This window comes from Physeter macrocephalus, chromosome 17 (genome assembly GCF_002837175.3).
Source record: "Physeter macrocephalus isolate SW-GA chromosome 17, ASM283717v5, whole genome shotgun sequence".
Taxonomy (NCBI): domain Eukaryota; kingdom Metazoa; phylum Chordata; class Mammalia; order Artiodactyla; family Physeteridae; genus Physeter; species Physeter macrocephalus.
In genome coordinates, this window is record NC_041230.1 from 51,493,876 (window position 1) to 51,513,539 (window position 19,664).

Genomic DNA, 19,664 nt, shown 5'->3' on the forward strand with positions numbered 1-19,664 from the left:
TGATCTGAAAGCCGATGTTTGGCCACTTGGAGGACAGAAAACACTGTACAGGCAAGGGTTAAAAATTAACAGGCTGCCTTGGCTTAGGCAATGGTTTCTTTCTCAGAAATGGCCCCTGATACATAAAAAGGACTTCATCAAAATGAAAAACTCTTATGCTTGTAAGGATACCATCAGGAAAGTGAAAAGACAACAGACAGAATGAAAGAAACTATTTGCAAGTCATGTATCTCATAAGGGACTTTCATCTGGAAGATATCAAAGAACTCTTACAAGTCAATAAAAAGACAACTCAATTAAAAAATGGGTAAAGGATCGAAATGGACATTTCTCCAAAGAAGACATAAAAATGTCCAATGAACACATGAAAAGATGCTCAACATCATTATCTTTAGGGAAATGCAAATCAAACCACAATGAGATGTCACTTCACACCCACTAGAGGGCTATCGTCAGAAAAATGGGTAACAGTAACTGTTGGTGAGAATGTAGAGAAGCTGGGACCCTCATACACTGTTGGTGGGAACGTAAAACGGTGATGCAGCTTTGGAAAAAGCGTTTGGCAGTTCCTCAAAAAGTGAAGCATAAAACTATAGGATTTTACTCCTCGGTGCCAACCCAACAGAAATGAAAACTTATGTCCACACTAGAAATGGTACACGCATGCTCAAAGCAACACTATTCACAACAGACAAAAAGTGGAAACAGCTCAGAGGTCCATCAAGTGAGGATAAACAAAACAAGACCTATCCATCCGACGGAGTGTCATTCAGGTCTAGAAAGGAGTGAGGTACGGAGACAGCTACAACACGGATGAACCACTAGGACGCGCTCCGTGAGAGCAGCCAGTCCGCCAAGGCCATGTATTATACGACGCCCTTTTTATGAAATGTTCAGATTAAGCAAATTCATAGAGACAGCAAATCAGTGGTTGCCTGGGGCTGTGGGAGGAGGGAACGGAGGCTGACTGGCTGCTGGGTAGGAGGTTTCTTTTGGAGGCGATGAAAATGTTCTGGAATTATAGCGGTGATGGTTGCACAACCTTGGAATATACTAAAAACCACTGAACCGTACACTTTTAAACAGAATTTTGTAGGACATGAATTACATCTCAAAAAAATATTTAACAGGCTGACTCAGAAGCCATTCCAGGTTGTCATCAAAGAGAAATGGACAGGTGGGCAAGAGCCCATTACACACTTCTTTTTAGCTTCATACAGGTAATGCGTATTTATTGAAAATTTTCTTCACCAACAATGGTGAAATCAAGACCCAAATTACAAAACACGATGGCAGTTGATACTTATAAAAATAAAGCGAAGGGCTATGTTTCACCTGTCCTCTCATCAAAAAGGAGATCACGGCGTCTGTGTTATTCCTCATGATGTAATAGTAAAAAACTGCGTTCCGTTGACAGAAAAAATAGCTTTGCTTCCATACAGCACAAGTCTTTAAAGTGACTTTTCCCCAACAATAAATATAGAAAATAGCCTTTATGGAGCACATCTAGCTTGGTCAGAGCCGTTTCCTCCCCGACAGCCTTTAGAAGTTGTCCGAGTCTTTGGTGCACGGGCGGCCGGCGAGGTCTGACTCCAGGCTGCCCCGCGGGGCCCTCCCACGGCCCCGCGCCCCGCACGACACACCGCGAGCCTGCGCTCCTCGCCGGGGGAGGCCCGCTCGGCACAGGCTCTCAGAGCGTTTCGAGCAGGGGGCCCCCGGGAGCCCACGGCTCCGCCCGCCGGCCGCAGCCACCCTCGAAGGTGCTCCCCGGTGCTCACAGCCAGCCGGGCGGACGTCACACCGAGGGGGCCTTTGGCGGGTGAACCTGCTGCACGAGCTGTGGGCGCTTCACCCTGGGCTTCCTCCGCTTTGGCCTGCTCTTGGCCTTGTTGATCTGCACCACGAAGAAAGCCAGGACCACCATGGCTCCCAGGAAGGCGAAGACGGGAATGGTCTGGCCCACCTCCTGGTTGTAGCGGCCAGGCATGATCCCTGCAGGAGGACAGCGGGGGACGGTCAGTCAACACGGCCACGGCCTCTGTGCCTACGAGACGAGCTGGGCTCGTAGTGACGCAGAGGAAGAATGAGAGAGAAGTGCGTCCAAACTCTCAGACGAGGGCTTCCCGGGGCACGGGGTGGGGCGTGAGGTTTCTGCCCCGCCTCCCCACCTGTGCTCTCTCAGAAGCCAGCGTGGTCCTTCCGCTGCCGCGGATAATCTGCAACGGGGGCGCCCTATCTCTGTTATCATGAAAAAAACGGAAGACGGACAAGTCTAGGCGCTGGCGTTACACTGGCTGGACCGGGGGAAGAGGGAGGCGGCCTGGCGGGAAGGTGAGGCCGGCCGGCCACGCTCCCGCCGCTGGGAAGGCCTCCCGCGGATGGGACACGTGGTCGGGAACTGAGAGTGGCCCTCGGAAGAACCTGGGTTTGTGCTGTCACACGGCTCTGTAACTGAGCGACGCCGGGGTTCCAGAACTAACCTTCATCGGTGCACCCCGGGACCTGCAGGCACGGCCCTCAGGAGCTTGACGTCAGCACACCAAGTCCCCAGGGTTGGACCACGCGGGCCAGGGTACCCCCTTCCCGGTCCCTGGAGTTCCCGGCCAATCCCTAACACCAGGAGAGGTGCCCCTGAGGAGCTGTAAACTCGTGCAAGAGCACGGGGATTTCCGGGACAGAAGAGGAGCCCACACTCCGCCGGGATGACTTGGTCCAACCATCCCAGATAAAGGACAACGTGTCCCCGACAGTCCAGTGAGGCCAAAGCCACTATGTGGCGGGTGGGGGGGGGACCATTTGATGTCACTTGGGGTGAGGGACACCCCACATTTAACTGAGAATGCCAGCTCAGGGAAGTCCCATCCTAGGGGGGCCGGGGCAGAGAATCGGTGAAGACGTCTGGGTTGAGGGTTCAGGGGCCATGCTGTGACAGACGGACATCATAAAAGAAATTCTAATTTGAAAATTCAAGTAGAATTTTCTAAGAGACGACAACATGTTAATCCTTTAGGTCTGCTTTTGGCCTTGTTGATATGTCCCACGAAGAAAGCCAGGACCCCCATGGTCCCAGGATGGCAGAGACGCGAACGGCCTGACCCACCTCCTGGGGGACGGAGGGAGGCTCTTTAGAACAAACCATAGGATGATTCAGCCCAAGAGTAAAACACCGAAGAACTGACCTCCGGGAATGTCCCACGCTCCACTCTCTCCCGGAGACAAGGGTCTCACTTGAGGGCGATTTGATCGGAAGCTGGGTAACACCACCTTGTCCAGGTCGATGGAGAGTAACTTCTGGTGTTTCCAAAGATTACTTCAGGAAAACGGATTCAAACAAAATAAAAATAAGCAACTGTACTGGCCCAAGGAAGCTGAGCCAACCCCTAAGGAACAGAAAGTGATTTAAACATGAATGTGACATGGCGTCCCATCTACGTCTACCTAAACCCAACCGTGGACGACTGCAAGCGCGCTTCCGGGCCCCAAGGCAAGAGCGCCAAGTCAAGTCCGCACACACCAGATTCAGTTCTAGAGGGCTTCCACCACTAGCAACTCGAGCTTGCCTTGGCCTAAACCAGAAACGTGGCCCAGCAGAAGGAGAGGAAACTACACATAACCTCCGAAAGGAGCCGGCGGATGCAGGCGAGGGGACACGGCCCGGCTGGAAGGTGCACAGTCTCCACCGCGAGGCAGGAGAGCCGTGGGCTCTGCTCTCTGACGGACGCAAACCACGGCGGCAAAGGGGGCAGACCTGGTGGCAGGGGCCAGCCGTCACCTTGGTCCTCAAGGACACCAGTCTCAGGAGGCAGAACAAGGCAGACACACAAGTAACCGAGGCGTGGACAGAAACCATGGGAATAAAGGAATGAGCATCTGCCTAGCCTGCAGGGCCACAGTGATGAAGAAAGGAAACACACGTGCTTTGCAAAATGTACTGGACTTGCTACGATGGCACCATTATTCACATCACTAATTCTAAGATCTGAAGAAGAACTTGTTCAGGCCAATGTAACTTGTAACTGAGGAAGAGAGGCTGGTATACTGCCAAGAGCCGCCTGGGAAGACACAGAGATTAGAGCAGAGTGCGAATGGAAAATCTGAAGACTGCCGTGGCTAAAATCAGGGAAAAGAATAAAATATGCCTGTAAATTATGAATTCGCCATTTTTCTCTTCTCATTCATTTGGAAATTGCTGGCCCATCTCTCACTTTGGCCAAGAGAGAGCAAAGTGTTCAGTTCTATCAGCAATCAGGATGAAGGTCAGCAGGAAGCCGACGGACACTGGCTCTGTAAAGAGGTTTTCCGAGCAGGAAACAGATAAGCTGCTATCTTGCCCGTCCAACCGGGCAACTGCTCGGAAAATGCCGAGTATTATAACCTGTTCTATTTTATATAATTTAACTTTACTTTTCAGGTTTAATCAGTCTGAAAATTAAACTGACAATGCTAAGTTACAGAATCAATGACATTTAAGCTTTATAACCATGCAGATGAACATACATGGGGCTGTATGTTAATTCTCACGGCGCTTTCCTGTTCTGGAATTCAATTACCTGGCGGTGGCCCCTTCTCGTTGAGCAGATGGGGTGACAGTGCACCGCATTATTATTTGAGAATTTCACAACGTCCCCATGGGACGACAGAAGGTTAGCCTCACCCAGGGGCTCCTTACAGGTCGGACATTCCTGCAGCTGCTCTGGGTACAGATGCCTGACGCCCAGGAACGACACCGGGAAATGAGTCCTGGTTTCAGGAACGGAGTGGACGCCTGCGCTCAGCACTGGGCTGACGGACCCCGAGCCTTTCCAGGGCTCTCTGACATTGTCTCGCATCGCTTCAGAGATTCAGTATCTAGTCCTAGATCTAGGTCGATGAGAACTGAGAACAATTTTCAACAAGATGTGAGATGTGAGATAAAGGTGAAGCCTGGTGGGTGTATTAAGAAGGAATTCTTTTTTTTTTTTTTTTTTCTTTTTTGCGGTACGCGGGCCTCTCACTGCTGCGGCCCCTCCCGTTGCGGAGCGCAGGCTCCGGACGCGCAGCCTCGGCGGCCACGGCTCACGGGCCCAGCCGCTCCGCGGCACGAACCCGCGTCCCCTGTATCGGCAGGCGGACCCTCAACCACTGCGCCACCAGGGAAGCCCCAGAAGGAATCCTTGAGAGCGACAGTGAAAACCAAATTCCAGGAGCTGCACACATCAGCATCCTTGACGGGCCAGGCTGGGACTTGACGCGTTGTTCGATGTGGACACGCAGACACCAAGGATACTGTTATCTATTCTCAGAGTCCTGAGCAGCACTGTGGAGAATAACTGGGTTTCAGGAACCTTTGCCAACAGCCACTGTCCACTGGGCATGAACTGCTGACCACAGCTGGAGTTCAAGTCTGGTGTGAATACTAGGATGATGATAGGTTATAAACAAATGAGATGTAAAAATGGAATCTTATCAGAAATTTTTAAATGATGGCACGGTAACTGAAATGGAAAAGTCCTCAGTAATTAAAGTTTCAGGACCAAAAGTGCTAACGAGTAGAGAGCGTGATGGATCTACAATGCTGTTTTCCACCGAGCGTGCTCTGAAGATGACGTGCTCATCACTCGGTGAGTGAGCGGCGCACTCGGTGCTTCTGTTCACGGCGACGGTAAAGCAAAGGAAGCTTCGGGGCCTCCCGCAGGCAGCCCCCTCTTCGTGGCTCACAAGGTAGACAGTGGCCCCCCGTGCCCTGCCACACACACCCCAACACCTGCACACACGGAGACCCAAACAAAGTGGGCAGGCTGGTGGGGGAGAGAATGCAGGGGCCCCCCTCGAGGGGGACCTGCCGCGTGCGTGAGGCGTGCTGCCGGTGAGGGGAAACAGCTGCTCGCGGCGCCGCTCGGGAGAGCAGAAGCCCGGGGCGGGGGGACTGCTCCCACAGCCACGCCCAGAGCATGGGCCACTGCGTCACCGTACCAGGACCTCAAATCTCCTCACCAGAGCAGGAAATTGTCCCGCTGGGGCCAGGCATGCCCAGGAGAGACACGGGGAGAGGGACTGATCTAGAGAAAACCTGGAACCAGCGGCCTGAGCTGGCTCTTCCGCCCGAACAGAGAAACAGCAGGGGTCACTCAATTTTTGGCTTCTGAAAGCAAACGACAGAAATGAAGAGGCTGAGCTTGACAGATGGAGAAGCAGGCAGATCAACAGCGTCTGTCATGGTTAAGAGGTCACTTTACCAGGGACGACACTCAGCCCAGGGTGAGGGCACAGACGCAACTCCGGGCCCGGCGACAGGCCAGAACCCAGACCTACTCCTGAAGTCTCTGCCCCCGGGTGTGACACGGAAAGACCCTGTCTGTATCCCAGAATCAACACCGCACACGGGGAGCACTCAACTCCCGAACCTCGAACTAAAGGAGCCAGAGCTTCCCTTCAAGGGGACATCACTGTCAGATCACAAGCTTTTTCACCAAGAGCCAACCAAACCTAACGGGAGGCTAATTACCCAGAGCACTGTTTACGCAGGATACCACCAGGGTGCATAACTCTGAAGGCCAATACGGGAGCTCGCTAATTTAGAAAACCATCACAAAACGACAAGCTAGACTTGATTATTCGATAATGATGTCAGTAAAATTCCGCTCCCTCTTATTAAAAAAAAAAAAAAAAAAAAAAAAAAAAAAAGGCAATGCCCAGCAGAAAGAGCGGAAAAGCACAGTGTCACCAACCTGGGAGCCGTCTCATTCAAAGGCTGCGGCTTGGCCCACGACAGGTGCGGACAGGCCGGCAGCGCCCGAGGCTCAGGGCCTCCCAGCCGGGCCTCAAGGACCTTGGAGTATCGGTGCAGGTGGTTCCCTGGGCAGCACCCACGCCGACAACCGGGCCATCGTCGTTAAGAAGATGCAGGGGGAAAACAAGGCTTCGTTAGTTGTCTGCCGGCTTCCCGGCCATCAGGCCCACTCCACGCGCTTCTCAGCTGCCTGCCAGGTGCTCGGGGGCGAGGCCTGGCTGCTGCCGAGGGTGAGCGAACAGATCAGGACGGCCGCACCCTCTAACGCGGCCACGCTGTACACACGGCAGCGGCCGGGCCGCCCCACTGACCGGAAAGACACGCGCTAGGCTATACTCAAGAAGCCTAACCTGTAGATACACTTCGCGGAAACAGCTTCCCCTTTTCAAATATTTAATGCTCAGGACAAAAAGAAAATCTGCCGTTTCAAAATTCAGAATTCTTTTTGCTTCTCAGATCTGTGCCGTCCCTTACCGCAGCCACTGCCCGCATGCAGAGCCTCAAGGACCTTGGAGTATCGGTGCAGGTGGTTCCCTGGGCAGCACCCACGCCGACAACCGGGCCATCGTCGTTAAGAAGATGCAGGGGGAAAACAAGGCTTCGTTAGTTGTCTGCCGGCTTCCCGGCCATCAGGCCCACTCCACGCGCTTCTCAGCTGCCTGCCAGGTGCTCGGGGGCGAGGCCTGGCTGCTGCCGAGGGTGAGCGAACAGATCAGGACGGCCGCACCCTCTAACGCGGCCACGCTGTACACACGGCAGCGGCCGGGCCGCCCCACTGACCGGAAAGACACGCGCTAGGCTATACTCAAGAAGCCTAACCTGTAGATACACTTCGCGGAAACAGCTTCCCCTTTTCAAATATTTAATGCTCAGGACAAAAAGAAAATCTGCCGTTTCAAAATTCAGAATTCTTTTTGCTTCTCAGATCTGTGCCGTCCCTTACCGCAGCCACTGCCCGCAGGCAGCTACTGAGCGACTGAGAGGGCGGGTGTCACGTGTTTAAATAATAGCGTTCTGGTGAAAGGGGCTAAAGAGTTTTATCACCATGAACTTATTAACCTCTTTCTTTTTAGTCCTTACATGCGGCTACTGGGAAGTTCAGAACCACACCGCGGCTCGCACCGAGCGTCCAGGGACAGCCTGGGAGGAGGGGGCTCGGACTGCGCGGCCACCGGGCTGTCATCCGCTAGGCGACCTGGGGCCCTGTCTCTTCTGTGAACCGGAAAGGAGCCCCTATTTTCAAGGGTCCCGAGAGGGCTGAGAGTAATCCCTGTGAGCAGCCCCGGCCTGGCGCCTGGTACCTAGAGAGCGCTCTGAACTGCCGGCCGCTCCTCCCAAGAGCCCGTCTCGTGGGAGCCCGTCTCGTGGGATGACACGGGCGGGGGCGGGCGCCCCCCGCGGCCACTCACCTTCCATCCTCTCCGGAGCCACCGAGCGCGCTCCGCTGGGGGGGCGCTGCCGAGCCCCCGAGTGGCTGAGGCTGGGGGGCGTCACCCCGTACGATGTGAACTGCAGGAGCGCGTCCAGGAGCCAGAAGCAGTCTGTGGGTTCAGCACAGGCTGCTTAGCAACTAGATCTGTTTACAGCGACCTCTACAGGGAAATCAAAGCTGGCCCCCCAACAAGGGGGAAACGGGATGGCAGAGGGGCGGGTCCCAGCACAGCCCTGTTCGTGAGACACTCGCGTCCTCCACGGTCAGTGGCAGCCCACGCGGGCCCCGCTCCCAGCCACCAGGCGCCCCTCGGTTCTGGGTTCCTCACGACAAGGACAGAAGGGGCTCCTGCAGGGACGGTGGGACCACGTGCCACCAGAGAGCAGAACCGCCCGGAGATCGGGGGTCTGCGAGACAGGAGGGGAGAAGCGGGCACCAAAGCTCCCGCCAATGCCCGCAGGCTGTCCCGGGGGAGGGATCTAGATTTTCAGGTGAGGGTAGAGCCAGGACCAACGGGCGCACGCCACAGGGAGGTGGGTTCAAGGTCAACGCAAGTACAAAGTCTAGCAGCTTGGGCCACCCTGAGTCAGCGGGCCCCGACCACAAAGTAGGAAAGCTGAAAATGGTCAGTTATTTTGGGGGGCCATCCCAGGGAGTCTAGGTGCTGGGCTGCACTCAGCAGCCTCTGTCACAGGGCCACACGGACGGACCCTTCCTCTCAGGAGATGAGGAGCTGCAGGGACTTTAAAGCTGGGACCACTGCTCCCCAGCGGCCACCTCCCCGCATCCCATCAACACCAGCGCAGACGGGGTGAGGGTCACAGGGAGGGGACGGCAGGACGCACTCGCCTCCCGACGGAGCACCCGGTCAAGCGCTCCCGGCCCCCAAAGCTCCTCCAGGCGGACACGGGAAGTGTAAGGACCCGGACAGTCTCTCAGGAATTTACAGTTTTCATAAAGACACACCAGAGATCACAGGTCTTAAGACAATCTCTGTAGAAATAAAACATTAATCTCCTTTCAACTATAACTTTACCCTTCGCTTTTGATTGTTTTAAAAGAAAACGTTCTATGGATTTATGTGAAGCGCTAGGAACGTAGTCACTTAACCCGCACATCACAGAGAGCGAGAGAGGGAGAGAGAGAGGGGGACGGACGCAGCACAGACGCCCAGCTCGCGCTCAGGCCGCCTCGGCCCCTCTGCCTGCACACGAGGACATGGCTCCCCCAGCCCCTCCTGCCCCCGTCCTCAGGGACCTGAAAGACTAGGTTCCGGTCCTGGTCTGGTCCTCATCTGACCAGCAAAGAGACGGAACACTTGCACCCGTCCGTGCCTCCTTTACAAAATGAGAAAAATGAAAGTCTTGGGCCAAGCTCAAACCCCCAGATCTGAAGGTGTGTGGAGAGAAGCTGAGGAAGAGGAGGGGCGCTGAGGACTAGCTGCCCCTCTCTGCCCCCACCTCACACCCAGCGATGATACCAAGCACCCCTCACGAGGGCCGCAACTCCCGAGTCTGGGATGAGGGCCAAGTGCTGGACGAGGCTGGGTCAGACCTGAGAGGGGCCTGCGCGGCAGCACGAGGGACACATCCTCCAGAGGGGGACGCCGGGCGGGGCAGAGACCGGGTACGCTGGCCTCCCCGCCAAAACACGGCGCCTGGCCTCCGCCGGCCTCAGCACAAGCGCGGAGGGGAGGGCAGCGCAGCCTGAGAGCGCGCTCTTGTTTTGCTTATTAAACACGTCCAGCCCGAGATACCTATCAAAACATCCCAAGCAGCTGGCTCACCTGAGCGGCCTCTATGTACCAGCATCTCATGGTGCCTGTCCAGGGACAAGGGGGAGAAGGGGCAGGAACCTCAAAGCCACCCAGGCCCACCCGCTGCAGCCGCACCAGCACTTCTCACCCTTCTGTCGGTGACTGTCATCCAAGCAATTGGAGTCTCCGTACAGCACGATCCGGCCTCCACCCTCAGCCGGGATCTGATACAGCCCCAAAATGGGGACGTTTTCAACAACTGCTGTTTCCTGCTTTAAGACCTCCAATCCTGAAACAACACAACAGAAACAGCAGTGAGAAGTTCTGTGGAGGAATGAACAATTTTCCAGGTGCCCCTTACCTTGACATTTAGTCCATATGAGCCCCCTGCAAAAAAACACCCACAGCAAAATCCAATAATCACAACAGTGCCAACTTTTAGGATAAGAAAACAACATATAAAGTGCCACTAATTTGGGCTGTAGCAAAATTCACGTACATGTATACGTATATTCGCACACTTGGCCTCGAGGTTTGACAGTTTTGTTTCTGACAACAGGGTCCTTTTTGATCCAGCATGACCCAGGTTTTCAAATTCCTATTTTGTACCCAAAAGATTACTCAACTTAAAGCCTGTCTGGAAATAAAAAGTCCCTTAAAAAGGATTCCCAGGTAACTAATTTTCATTTTCAGGCTAGCAGAACACCAAAATAAAGTATGCACCCTTAAACCTACTTCTCATTTCTCTCCCCCCACAAAAAAAGGAGCTACCAGATGGCAACAAGTTGACAAGGAGACCACGGCCTTCACCCCAGGGGCGTTTCCAGAAGCAACACTGCCCTGTGAGCAACAGATCTCAGAAAGAATTACTAACCCACGGTAAATTGCGCCAGGGGACTGGGAAGACAGGATCATTTACGTCCTTAAAGTTAAAATATACCCTTATGAACACAGAACTACTTACTGACTGACTCTGCCCTGACTGGAAGGAAAGAGCCCCTTCCAGGCAACACAGAGGTAAATTATACCTTGCAGACACAAACCGATGGGTGAGAAATCCTGACTTCTTGTCATTTTCAACTAGGGAAACTGTCCCCGACTTCCGATTACAGAAAATGACAAACTTCACAAGGGAGGGGGCCTTCCACTCTGAAACAGAAAATATCAACTTGCACGAGGAAATGGATCCGGCCCGTGAGTCTCCACGAGCCCTTCACAGCGGTCACGGAACACTCTCGCACGGCCTCGTAAAGGTGAGAGGGACACACGGTGCAGAACCCTGGCTCTGGAGGGCGGGGCCGGGGGAGGACCACCCTGGGCAGGAGGGGGGCGGCTGCCACCTTCGGGGAGGGCGGAGGCAACCCGGGGCACCCCGCTCCTCCGCACCCCGCTTTGCTCAGCGCGCTCAGCAGCGTCACAGGCACCGACGCCAGGGGACGTGGCATCGCCTGCCTGCCCAGGTGACGGCTGTCTGCAGGAAAAAGGCAAAACCGAAAGTAAAGACCTTTTCTCCCTTCTACGTCTTCAGGGAATTTTAGGGGACGACTGTGATATTCTTTACGTTTACACAGTTGAGGAGTTCAAAGCACAGCCAACATTCTTCTAGAATTTTAGTGGCCTGGCAATCACAGAGCAGAACAACTCATAAATAGTAACAAAAATTTCAAGCAACTTTCAAGACAGTCTTAAAAAATACCCCTACAAATACTCAAAAGCCCCTCTTCTCCGGTAGGAAAGTCAACTTATTTTGCAGTGGTCACTACACACATATTCCAGTTAGGAGCAAGAGACTGTCTGATCTTTCTACGTATCCCCCAGAACATATTACACAAGACGTCCCACCTGAAGTACCACACACATACTGCAGATAATTTTTTAAAAATCCAAACTGCTGGGCTTCCCTGGCGGCGCAGTGGTTGCGCGTCCGCCTGCCGATGCAGGGGAACCGGGTTCGCGCCCCGGTCCGGGAGGATCCCACACGCCGCGGAGCGGCCGGACCCGTGAGCCACGGCCGCTGAGCCTGCGCGTCCGGAGCCCGCGCTCCGCGACAGGAGAGGCCACGACAGAGGGAGGCCCGCGTACCGCAAAAAAAAAAAAAATAATAAAATAAAAAAATAAATAAAAATCCAAACTGCTAATGGGTACGGGGTTTCTTTTCTGGTGATGAAAATGTTCTGGAATCAGATGGTGGCGATGACCGCACAACTTGTGGAAACGCTAAAAATCACGGACCTGCACACTTTAAAAAGGTGAATGTTATGGTAGGCGAATTACGTGTAACAAAACCGTGATTTAAAAATGTGAGAGAAAGAAAAAGGGAAACCAGAAAGTAAATGAATAGCATTCCTTACCTTGGTCCTTAAATGTCTGTGTTATCACTATGCCATCTTCTGGAAATTTAGCAATGCTGCACCCCGACGCATAATACACTGGAAAACAGTCGTTCAAAGTTAGAACCTAGAAACACTGAATGCTTTCATCAGCAGCTACTCATTTACCACAGATGCAATCTTTAGACATTTATGTATTTTCTAAAATCGTTTCTAATCTTAAGAGAGGAGCTGCTATTATTGCCTGGTCACACAAACTTCAAGTAATTACCTCAAAATTCAAGCTGAATTACTCTATTAATCTAAGGTTTCTGGGTAGATTTTAGAAGTTGGAGCTGTCAGACTTGGGGACAAGCTAAGTCAGGATGAGCAGAGTTAGTGACAGTAACGTTCAAGACATTGTTTTAGAAACTAGCCACCAAAACCAAAGGTGGGGGGGACTTCTTAACTGAGACATGCAATTATTTCATAAACAGAACTGATACATTATCAGGGGCCTGGGAGGGTATGACCTATTTGGGAACATACAGGACACAAAGAACCTTACAGGTGGTACCAGAGTTAGGAATGCTCGCAGGAAGTATTTTCATTTTAAAAATCTGGACGAAAACTAGGGTTAACACCCAGTGTTACAGGTGCCCTTTGTGAAGACACTGAACAGCTCTCTCCACAGACCCTGCTTACTTAGGTGAGATCACATCATTCTCTCTCTCTGAAACTTAGACTTCAAAGACGCACGGCTTCTGCTTGCCCATCTCTGGGAATGAGGAGCCCTACTAAAAACAAACACAAAACCTTACTGTCATGGTTTGCCAGGGTAAAGTCCCCCTCGTACAGGCCATCGCTGAATCCCATGTTCCAGACCGACAGCAGCTCATTCAGGGCTGGGATGTTGGCTCCTCCGGTGTCCGGCATCCACCACTGCCTGTGAAAGTGACGGGGACCTAATGAGCGATTAAAGCGTCCCACAAACGCTTGATACTTCTGTCACAAAGCTGGCCTCTCCCACCAGAGTCCAGTCCCTCCACACTGGGTTTCAGCTAAAAACGAGCCTAACTGCCGGGGTCTGACTAACACCACAATGGAAATGCTCCCGCCGGTGTGCCGAATGGATCACAGCTCAATTTATTTCAGGAAATGCACCACATTTAACATAAACGCACTGCATACAGAGCCTGGACCTGGAGAGGATCAGTAAAGGAAGAAAGAGGCTTATGAAGTTCAAGCCACAGACTCTAAGGAAAGAGCATACATCGTAAGGACGAGATATCCATAACACGCCGGGAATTCTTCATCGATAAACAATCTACTGGAAGCTTTCCTTAAATAACTGTTTTCTTGGTGCGTTTAAATGTACACAGATCCGGTAAAGGAGAGGCGGGAGGGCGGGAAAGAACTAAACAGAAATTTAAAGCCGAAGCGTCTAAGATCGACAAGGACAAGGAACCCTTTCAGTCAGAACTTGGGTCGATGAGCAGTTTACTTCCTTCACAAGCAACTTTCGAGAACATCTCCGCCAACGCAGAGAGAGCCTGCCCTCCCCAGGCGTCGGAACCCGACAGCCGAAAGGACCACCGACAGGCCAAACGATCTACGTCTCTGCTGGGTGGAATTTAATTCCCAGAAAGTCACATTTCTTATCCAAATACCAATTCGTATCAGTACCTCGTGTTTTCGTCGTAAAACTTGACCTTCCTCATCACGGACGTGTTGTACCAGTCACCGAAGACGATGAGCGAGAGGCCGCTGTCCACGTCCCTGCGGAGCTTGGCCGCCTCCTCGGGGAAGTACTCCTCCTCGCTGTCCACCATGAGCAGCGTTCCTGAGGGGCAGAGGGCCAGCGGTGAGCACGGCCACCTCGCCCGCGGGCAGCGCCGCTCCCGGAGCGCCGCACCTCGCCGGCCTCAACAGCTCCGGCTACTGGCTTCTAGTACTCGGGTCTGTGCCCTGTCCCGCTTTAAAAGGGGGTGAAAAAGAAAGGATCAGGGTCCAGCAGCACGCGGACACCCGCCAGCTGCGGCCTGTTTCACTGGTGATGCTCTACGCGAAGGATATTCACTCACCCGGAGAGAAGCAAAATTCTGTGCTGGAGTTTCTTTTAATTAAAACAAATAAAACAACAGAAGGGTACAAATGTCCTTGTCCCCAGCGGCTGTGAGAGCTTCTCATTTCAGCTGGGCGTTAGGAACATGGGCCGCTCTCTCTGGTCCCGGCCACCGCTGGGAGCGGGGGAGCCTAGCCCGCCTCCACCCCTCCCCAGCTGGGCGGGACCGCGGCGCCAGCACCTCGTGTCCCTCACCGTACTGATTAGCGTCAAAGCACGTGAAGGGGGAGCCGAGGACTTCGACGAAGTAGCCCATGCTTCTCAAGTGCTGATACATGTCCCTGAAGTTGGTGTGGATGTGGTCGCCATTCCTGAAACACAGGAAGCCCGGCACTAGAACCGACAGTCCTTACTCGGAATAAAAGCCGCGTGGCCACAGGGCGCGTTTCTGAAGGAACAGCTCCACCGCCCACAGAGGCCTGGGAGCCAGTCCACCGGCACCAAAGTCAGCCTTTCACACCAGCTCTCTCCGGGCTGCACATACAGTGGGTGATAACAGGAAATCACCTGCGCGGCACAAGCACGAAGGAGGTAAGACGACGAGAAGGCGCGGCCCGAGAAACGCTCCGTAAAGGGCACCGAAGCATCACTCTAGCGCTGGCGTGGGTGTAAGAGGCCAGCAACCACCTGCACGGGATGAGTTCAGCACGGCAACGCAGACACGCTGGGAGTGAACGAGGGTGGCCCCACGCAGGTGACCTTACATCGCTGCCACTGATCACCTTTCCTCCTGTCCCAGCCCCGCTGAGGAAGGACGGGGCGGTGGCGGGGACGGGCGCCGGGTCTGGCGGCCACTCACCAGTCCAAAGGATCGTTCTTCATCCTCAGGTTATCCCTGGGGAAGTAGCCGGGCGGGTAGCGCAGGTTGTGGTACTGGTCCCAGAGAACCCTCTTGCTTCGAGGAGGAGCGGGGATTATCTTCACCTTAACTGGAAGCTTCACTGTTGAAGTCTGCTCTGCACCGTTTGACTGAAAAAAATAGAAGAAATTTGGAACGTCCCTTTGGCTTCAGGTCAGAAACCTCACTTCTATTTATCAATTTAACCCAAACAGAACACAAGAATGCCTCACAAAAACGGTAGGAGAGGACCTTCGTGTGTCATAATTAATTCCATTCAGAATTATGAATTCAATTATGAATGGTTTCAGAATTCAAATTTAAGGCACCTGGTTCCTAAAAACGACTAGACTGCATAGCATGAGCCCTACGTTTTACGATCATTTTAAGCCTGAAATTTGGCACAGAACAGCCCACCCACGCCCCGCTCACCAAGCGGGCTGTGACCCCCCCCCACCGCTCGCCGGGCCGGGACCCCCGTGCACGGCGCCTCACCGCCCGGCGCCCGGCGCTCAGCCCGTCCCCCTTTCCCCACGAGCCCCCGCGCGCGCACGTACGTCCACCTCCGCCGGGGAAGCCACGGTGACCGTGACGTGCCCCTGCGCGACGCCTTCCCAGGAGGCGGCCTGCTTGGTGACGGAGATGGAAATGGCCAGGTAGCCCGACCAAGGCCACAGCACTGAGGAGTAAGAGAAAGCCACCTCGATGCTGTCTCCGTTCTGCGGTAAGTAGGGCTGCCACTCGGGCTGCGGGAGGAAAAGGCAGAGGCTCGGGTGAGAAGCTCCGTCCGGCTCACCGCCCGCGCAGCCGGCACCACGCAGCCCGTGCCCGAGGCCGCCGTGCAGCACCAGGCCGTCACCCACCGGAGGAGCCTAGGGGCACCGCCGCTGACCAATTCCACCTTTAAAGACAAGTTCCCCGCAGGTTTAAAAGGAGGCGGGGGGGTGCGGACACACACGGCTTGACGAAGAGCTTGCATCTGCAGAGAACTTACAGAAAAGAATATTCCCAGGTTTGGGGTTAGATCTCAACTGGCTGTACGCTTAAAGAATCACATTGCTTGAAAGGGATAAAATAATAAAACGACATGGCTGCAAACTGTCACCAGTCAGGTTCTGAGCCAGCGACCGGGCAGGTGGAATGGGCACGGCGCCCCGAGGAGGCCTCCCCAGGCGTGGGGGAAGGCGAAAGGGAAGCATGAGACGGGAAACGCACATCAGCTCGCACAGCGAACCAATGTTTCTAGCTAGCCTGAACTACTCATTTCCCTCACAAGCCAGAGAGCAAAGACATACCCCACCCAAGCGAGGCAGCATGTTAAAAAAAAAACTGTGAAAAAGAAGAAAAATATTCGTAGGGCACAGCATCACGAACAATGAGAAAGGACAGGGATTTTTAATAAAAGTGCTTTTCAGACCACTGGTTAATAAAGAAGAAAATTAACTTTTATCCATCGCTTGTAACGCATATCAAGTTAACTCAACACAGGTGAAAACATTAAATATTTAACAAGCATAAAAGGAAAGTGAGTAGAAAATAAAATTGAGATTTTTCTTATATTTCTGGAGGGATAAGCTTCTAATTTTTGAAACAGAAGAACTCACAAAAGATGAAAATTCATGAAAAAGTGAAACTTTTACAGAACCCCCCCCCCAAGTTTTTAAACCACCTCTAATATTAAAGAGACAAGAAAACAATAATCTGGGCAATCTTTCTGCATGACACACAACAGTGGTTAATCTCTCGATGAAATGAAGATCTTGTTCGGATGGATAGGGACAACCTAAATTCTAGTGAAAAATGGGCCATGAGGAAATGAAACACGAATTCACACAAGAGGAAATACAATCAGTAAACAAACATGCAGATACGCACCTTACAAATCATTAAACAAGGCACCGACTACCCCCTGTAGATTTAAAGTTAAAAGATGAACCATGTAGAAACAAACAAAATGTCCACCGACTGACAAAGCAGGGTCTAACCATACAGTGAACCACTGACAAAGCGGGGTCTTATCCATACAATGAACCACTTTTCAGCCATGAAAAGGAGTGAAGCACCATATACACTGCAATGCAGATGAGCCTCTTTAAAGACATTATGCTCAGTGAAAGAGGCCAGTCACAAAGACCACGTAACATACCACTCCATTTATAGGAAACGTCCAGAAAAGGTAACTCCGTGGAGACAGAAGGGGATTAGGAAATGCCATGGTCTGGGGGAGGGGGGATGGGAAGTGTTAACAGGGGTTTCTCCTTCAAGTGATGAAAATGTTCTGGAATTATCCAGTATGATGGTTGCATCACTACTTGTGAACATACTAATAACCACTGAACTGCACAATTTAAAAGGGTGCATTTTATGGCACGTGAATTTTATCTCCATATGTTAAAACCTCATGCAACTGGGAAAAAAGGACGTACCACCAGAGCAGAGACACCACCCCTATGCACCCACTGCCCATCAGTGGCAGTCTGAGCTGACGCACCTCTCTTGAAAAGAATCTGGTGTTACATACCAAGAGCCATTAATAATGTTCGTGCCCTCTTACTTGGGATTCTAATCCAGGGAGTTTATGTTAATAATTCAGAACAAAAGAAAACGATATATACAAAGATATTCAGTGAGATGTTTACGGTTGAAAACCACCTAACTGTTCAAGCAAGAAGAAACAGTAAGCACGTTACGATTCAACAATTCTACACAGTATTAAACAACCATTAGCGAGAACAACCATTAGAAAGGTGCTTATATATAGTAACATTTTAAAATGTTTATAACATGAGAACTGAAAAAGAAAAAAGACTAAATTTTTGTCTACCACACAAAGATAACTAAAAATATCTATTTCAGATAAGGACTGGAAAAGATTCTTTTTTTTTTTTTCCTTCAGGCAACTGACTTTATTAATCTCACAAAATCATAAGAAATGTACTTTCTGTGATAGCTTCATTAAAAGTGAAATCCTGCAATCCAGAAACAGATGAAATGAGGGACTCGGAAATGAAAGAGCAAGGATGAACACAGTGCGTGCTGGCGGGCACTGAATCAATTTAAATACACCTATTTAAACAACTACAGTAATTTGTTAGAAAATATGATTTGAACTTCTTTTTTCAAATAGCGGCTCTATTAGTGTGTCGGGCTGAAGTCGCTTTTCTGCTCTTTTCCCCGATCCTTTATTTTTGTGATAACGTTTATGTAGTAAGTGTGAAACAAATTATAAACACCAAATTCAAATAAAGACCATGCCTTCTAAACATGAAGGCCCACGTGTCCTCACTGAACAATAAAATAATCGTAAGTGAACCTTTAATTATCGACGGGAAACTGTAAAAATGAAGCTGATTCGGGAGTCAAACTCAAGATGCCGAGGAAAAAGAGCAGCAAACTGGCCTCACTACTGTATCCCTGACTTTATATATAAAGCGCTCAGGGGAGAACAGTCCACTACTTCCCATCCTCCGGCACCCGGACAGGAGGAGGACCCGCCCCTCTAACTGCAGGAGTAAACCGAGGCCACGTCGAAGCCCACCGCTGGCCGGAGGGCAGGCTCACCTTGTCTACGATTCTCCCTGTGACACCCATGCCGTTGAGGACGGTGACATTGACGATCGTCGGCATTCCTCCGTAGTAGATGGGCTGGGAGCAGTAGGGCCACATGTAGGGACACTCGGTCAGATCGATGTAGCTGGGGCTCAAACTGAAACAAAAAACCCAGTGTTACAGCAGACGGCCTTGGAAAGCATCAGCGGGGCGGCCCTGAGCCTCGGAAGGGCCTGCCTCCAGGGCTGCCCTCCGCTGAGGTCCGGGAACTTGGCTGCAGAACACGCCCTGCGCTGGGCAGGCCTCCTGGCCAACCTGCCTCACCGGCCGCACAGAGGGACGCGTGGGCATCGCCTCCCCCTCTGTGAGCCTGGAATCCGGTGGCTGCGGCTGGTGGAGAACGAGTATGTGACCAGCCCCAGAGCAGACCTGGGACTCAGTCTCAAGGCACTGGAGCAAAGATGGACTTTTAAATAACTGGAGTGGGGACAAATGGGTGGTCATTCGGCAAAAGATAAAATTATATCCCCACCTCAGACCATACGCAAGAATAAACTCCAAATGGATCAGATACTCTCAAGTAAATAAAAGAAAGCCAACGAGCATTAGAAGAAAACACGGGTGAGTCCCTCCTTAACCTCAGTGCAGGGAAAGGCTTTCTGTGCCTCAAAATCCAGGGGCGACAGCAACGACAGACTAACAAATATGGCTGTTAAAAAAGAAAAAAACCACGTGGCCAAAAACACTTTCACAATGTCAAAAGGCAACCAACAAACTGGGAGAAATACTCGCAATAAAGCGTTACTCACCCTAACATGAGAACGCATAAAAACCGAGGGACAAAAACACCAGCAAAGAAAAATGGTGAAAGAAATGCACAAACGCT

General features: G+C 52.1%; 1 protein-coding gene across 1 annotated transcript; it reads right to left on the bottom strand.

The window, feature by feature from the left end:
• Positions 1-485: 485 nt before the first annotated feature.
• On the bottom strand, positions 486-18,943 carry MBTPS1 (membrane bound transcription factor peptidase, site 1; the record flags this gene model as incomplete). Its single annotated transcript, XM_028477951.2, has 12 exons — positions 486-1,992; positions 3,180-3,310; positions 6,708-6,834; positions 8,179-8,310; positions 10,106-10,246; positions 12,309-12,386; positions 13,088-13,212; positions 13,953-14,109; positions 14,587-14,702; positions 15,191-15,360; positions 15,787-15,975; positions 18,791-18,943. Coding segments are annotated over 12 exons (1,716 nt in total), but the record flags the coding sequence as incomplete, so codon positions are not given.
• Positions 18,944-19,664: the final 721 nt, after the last annotated feature.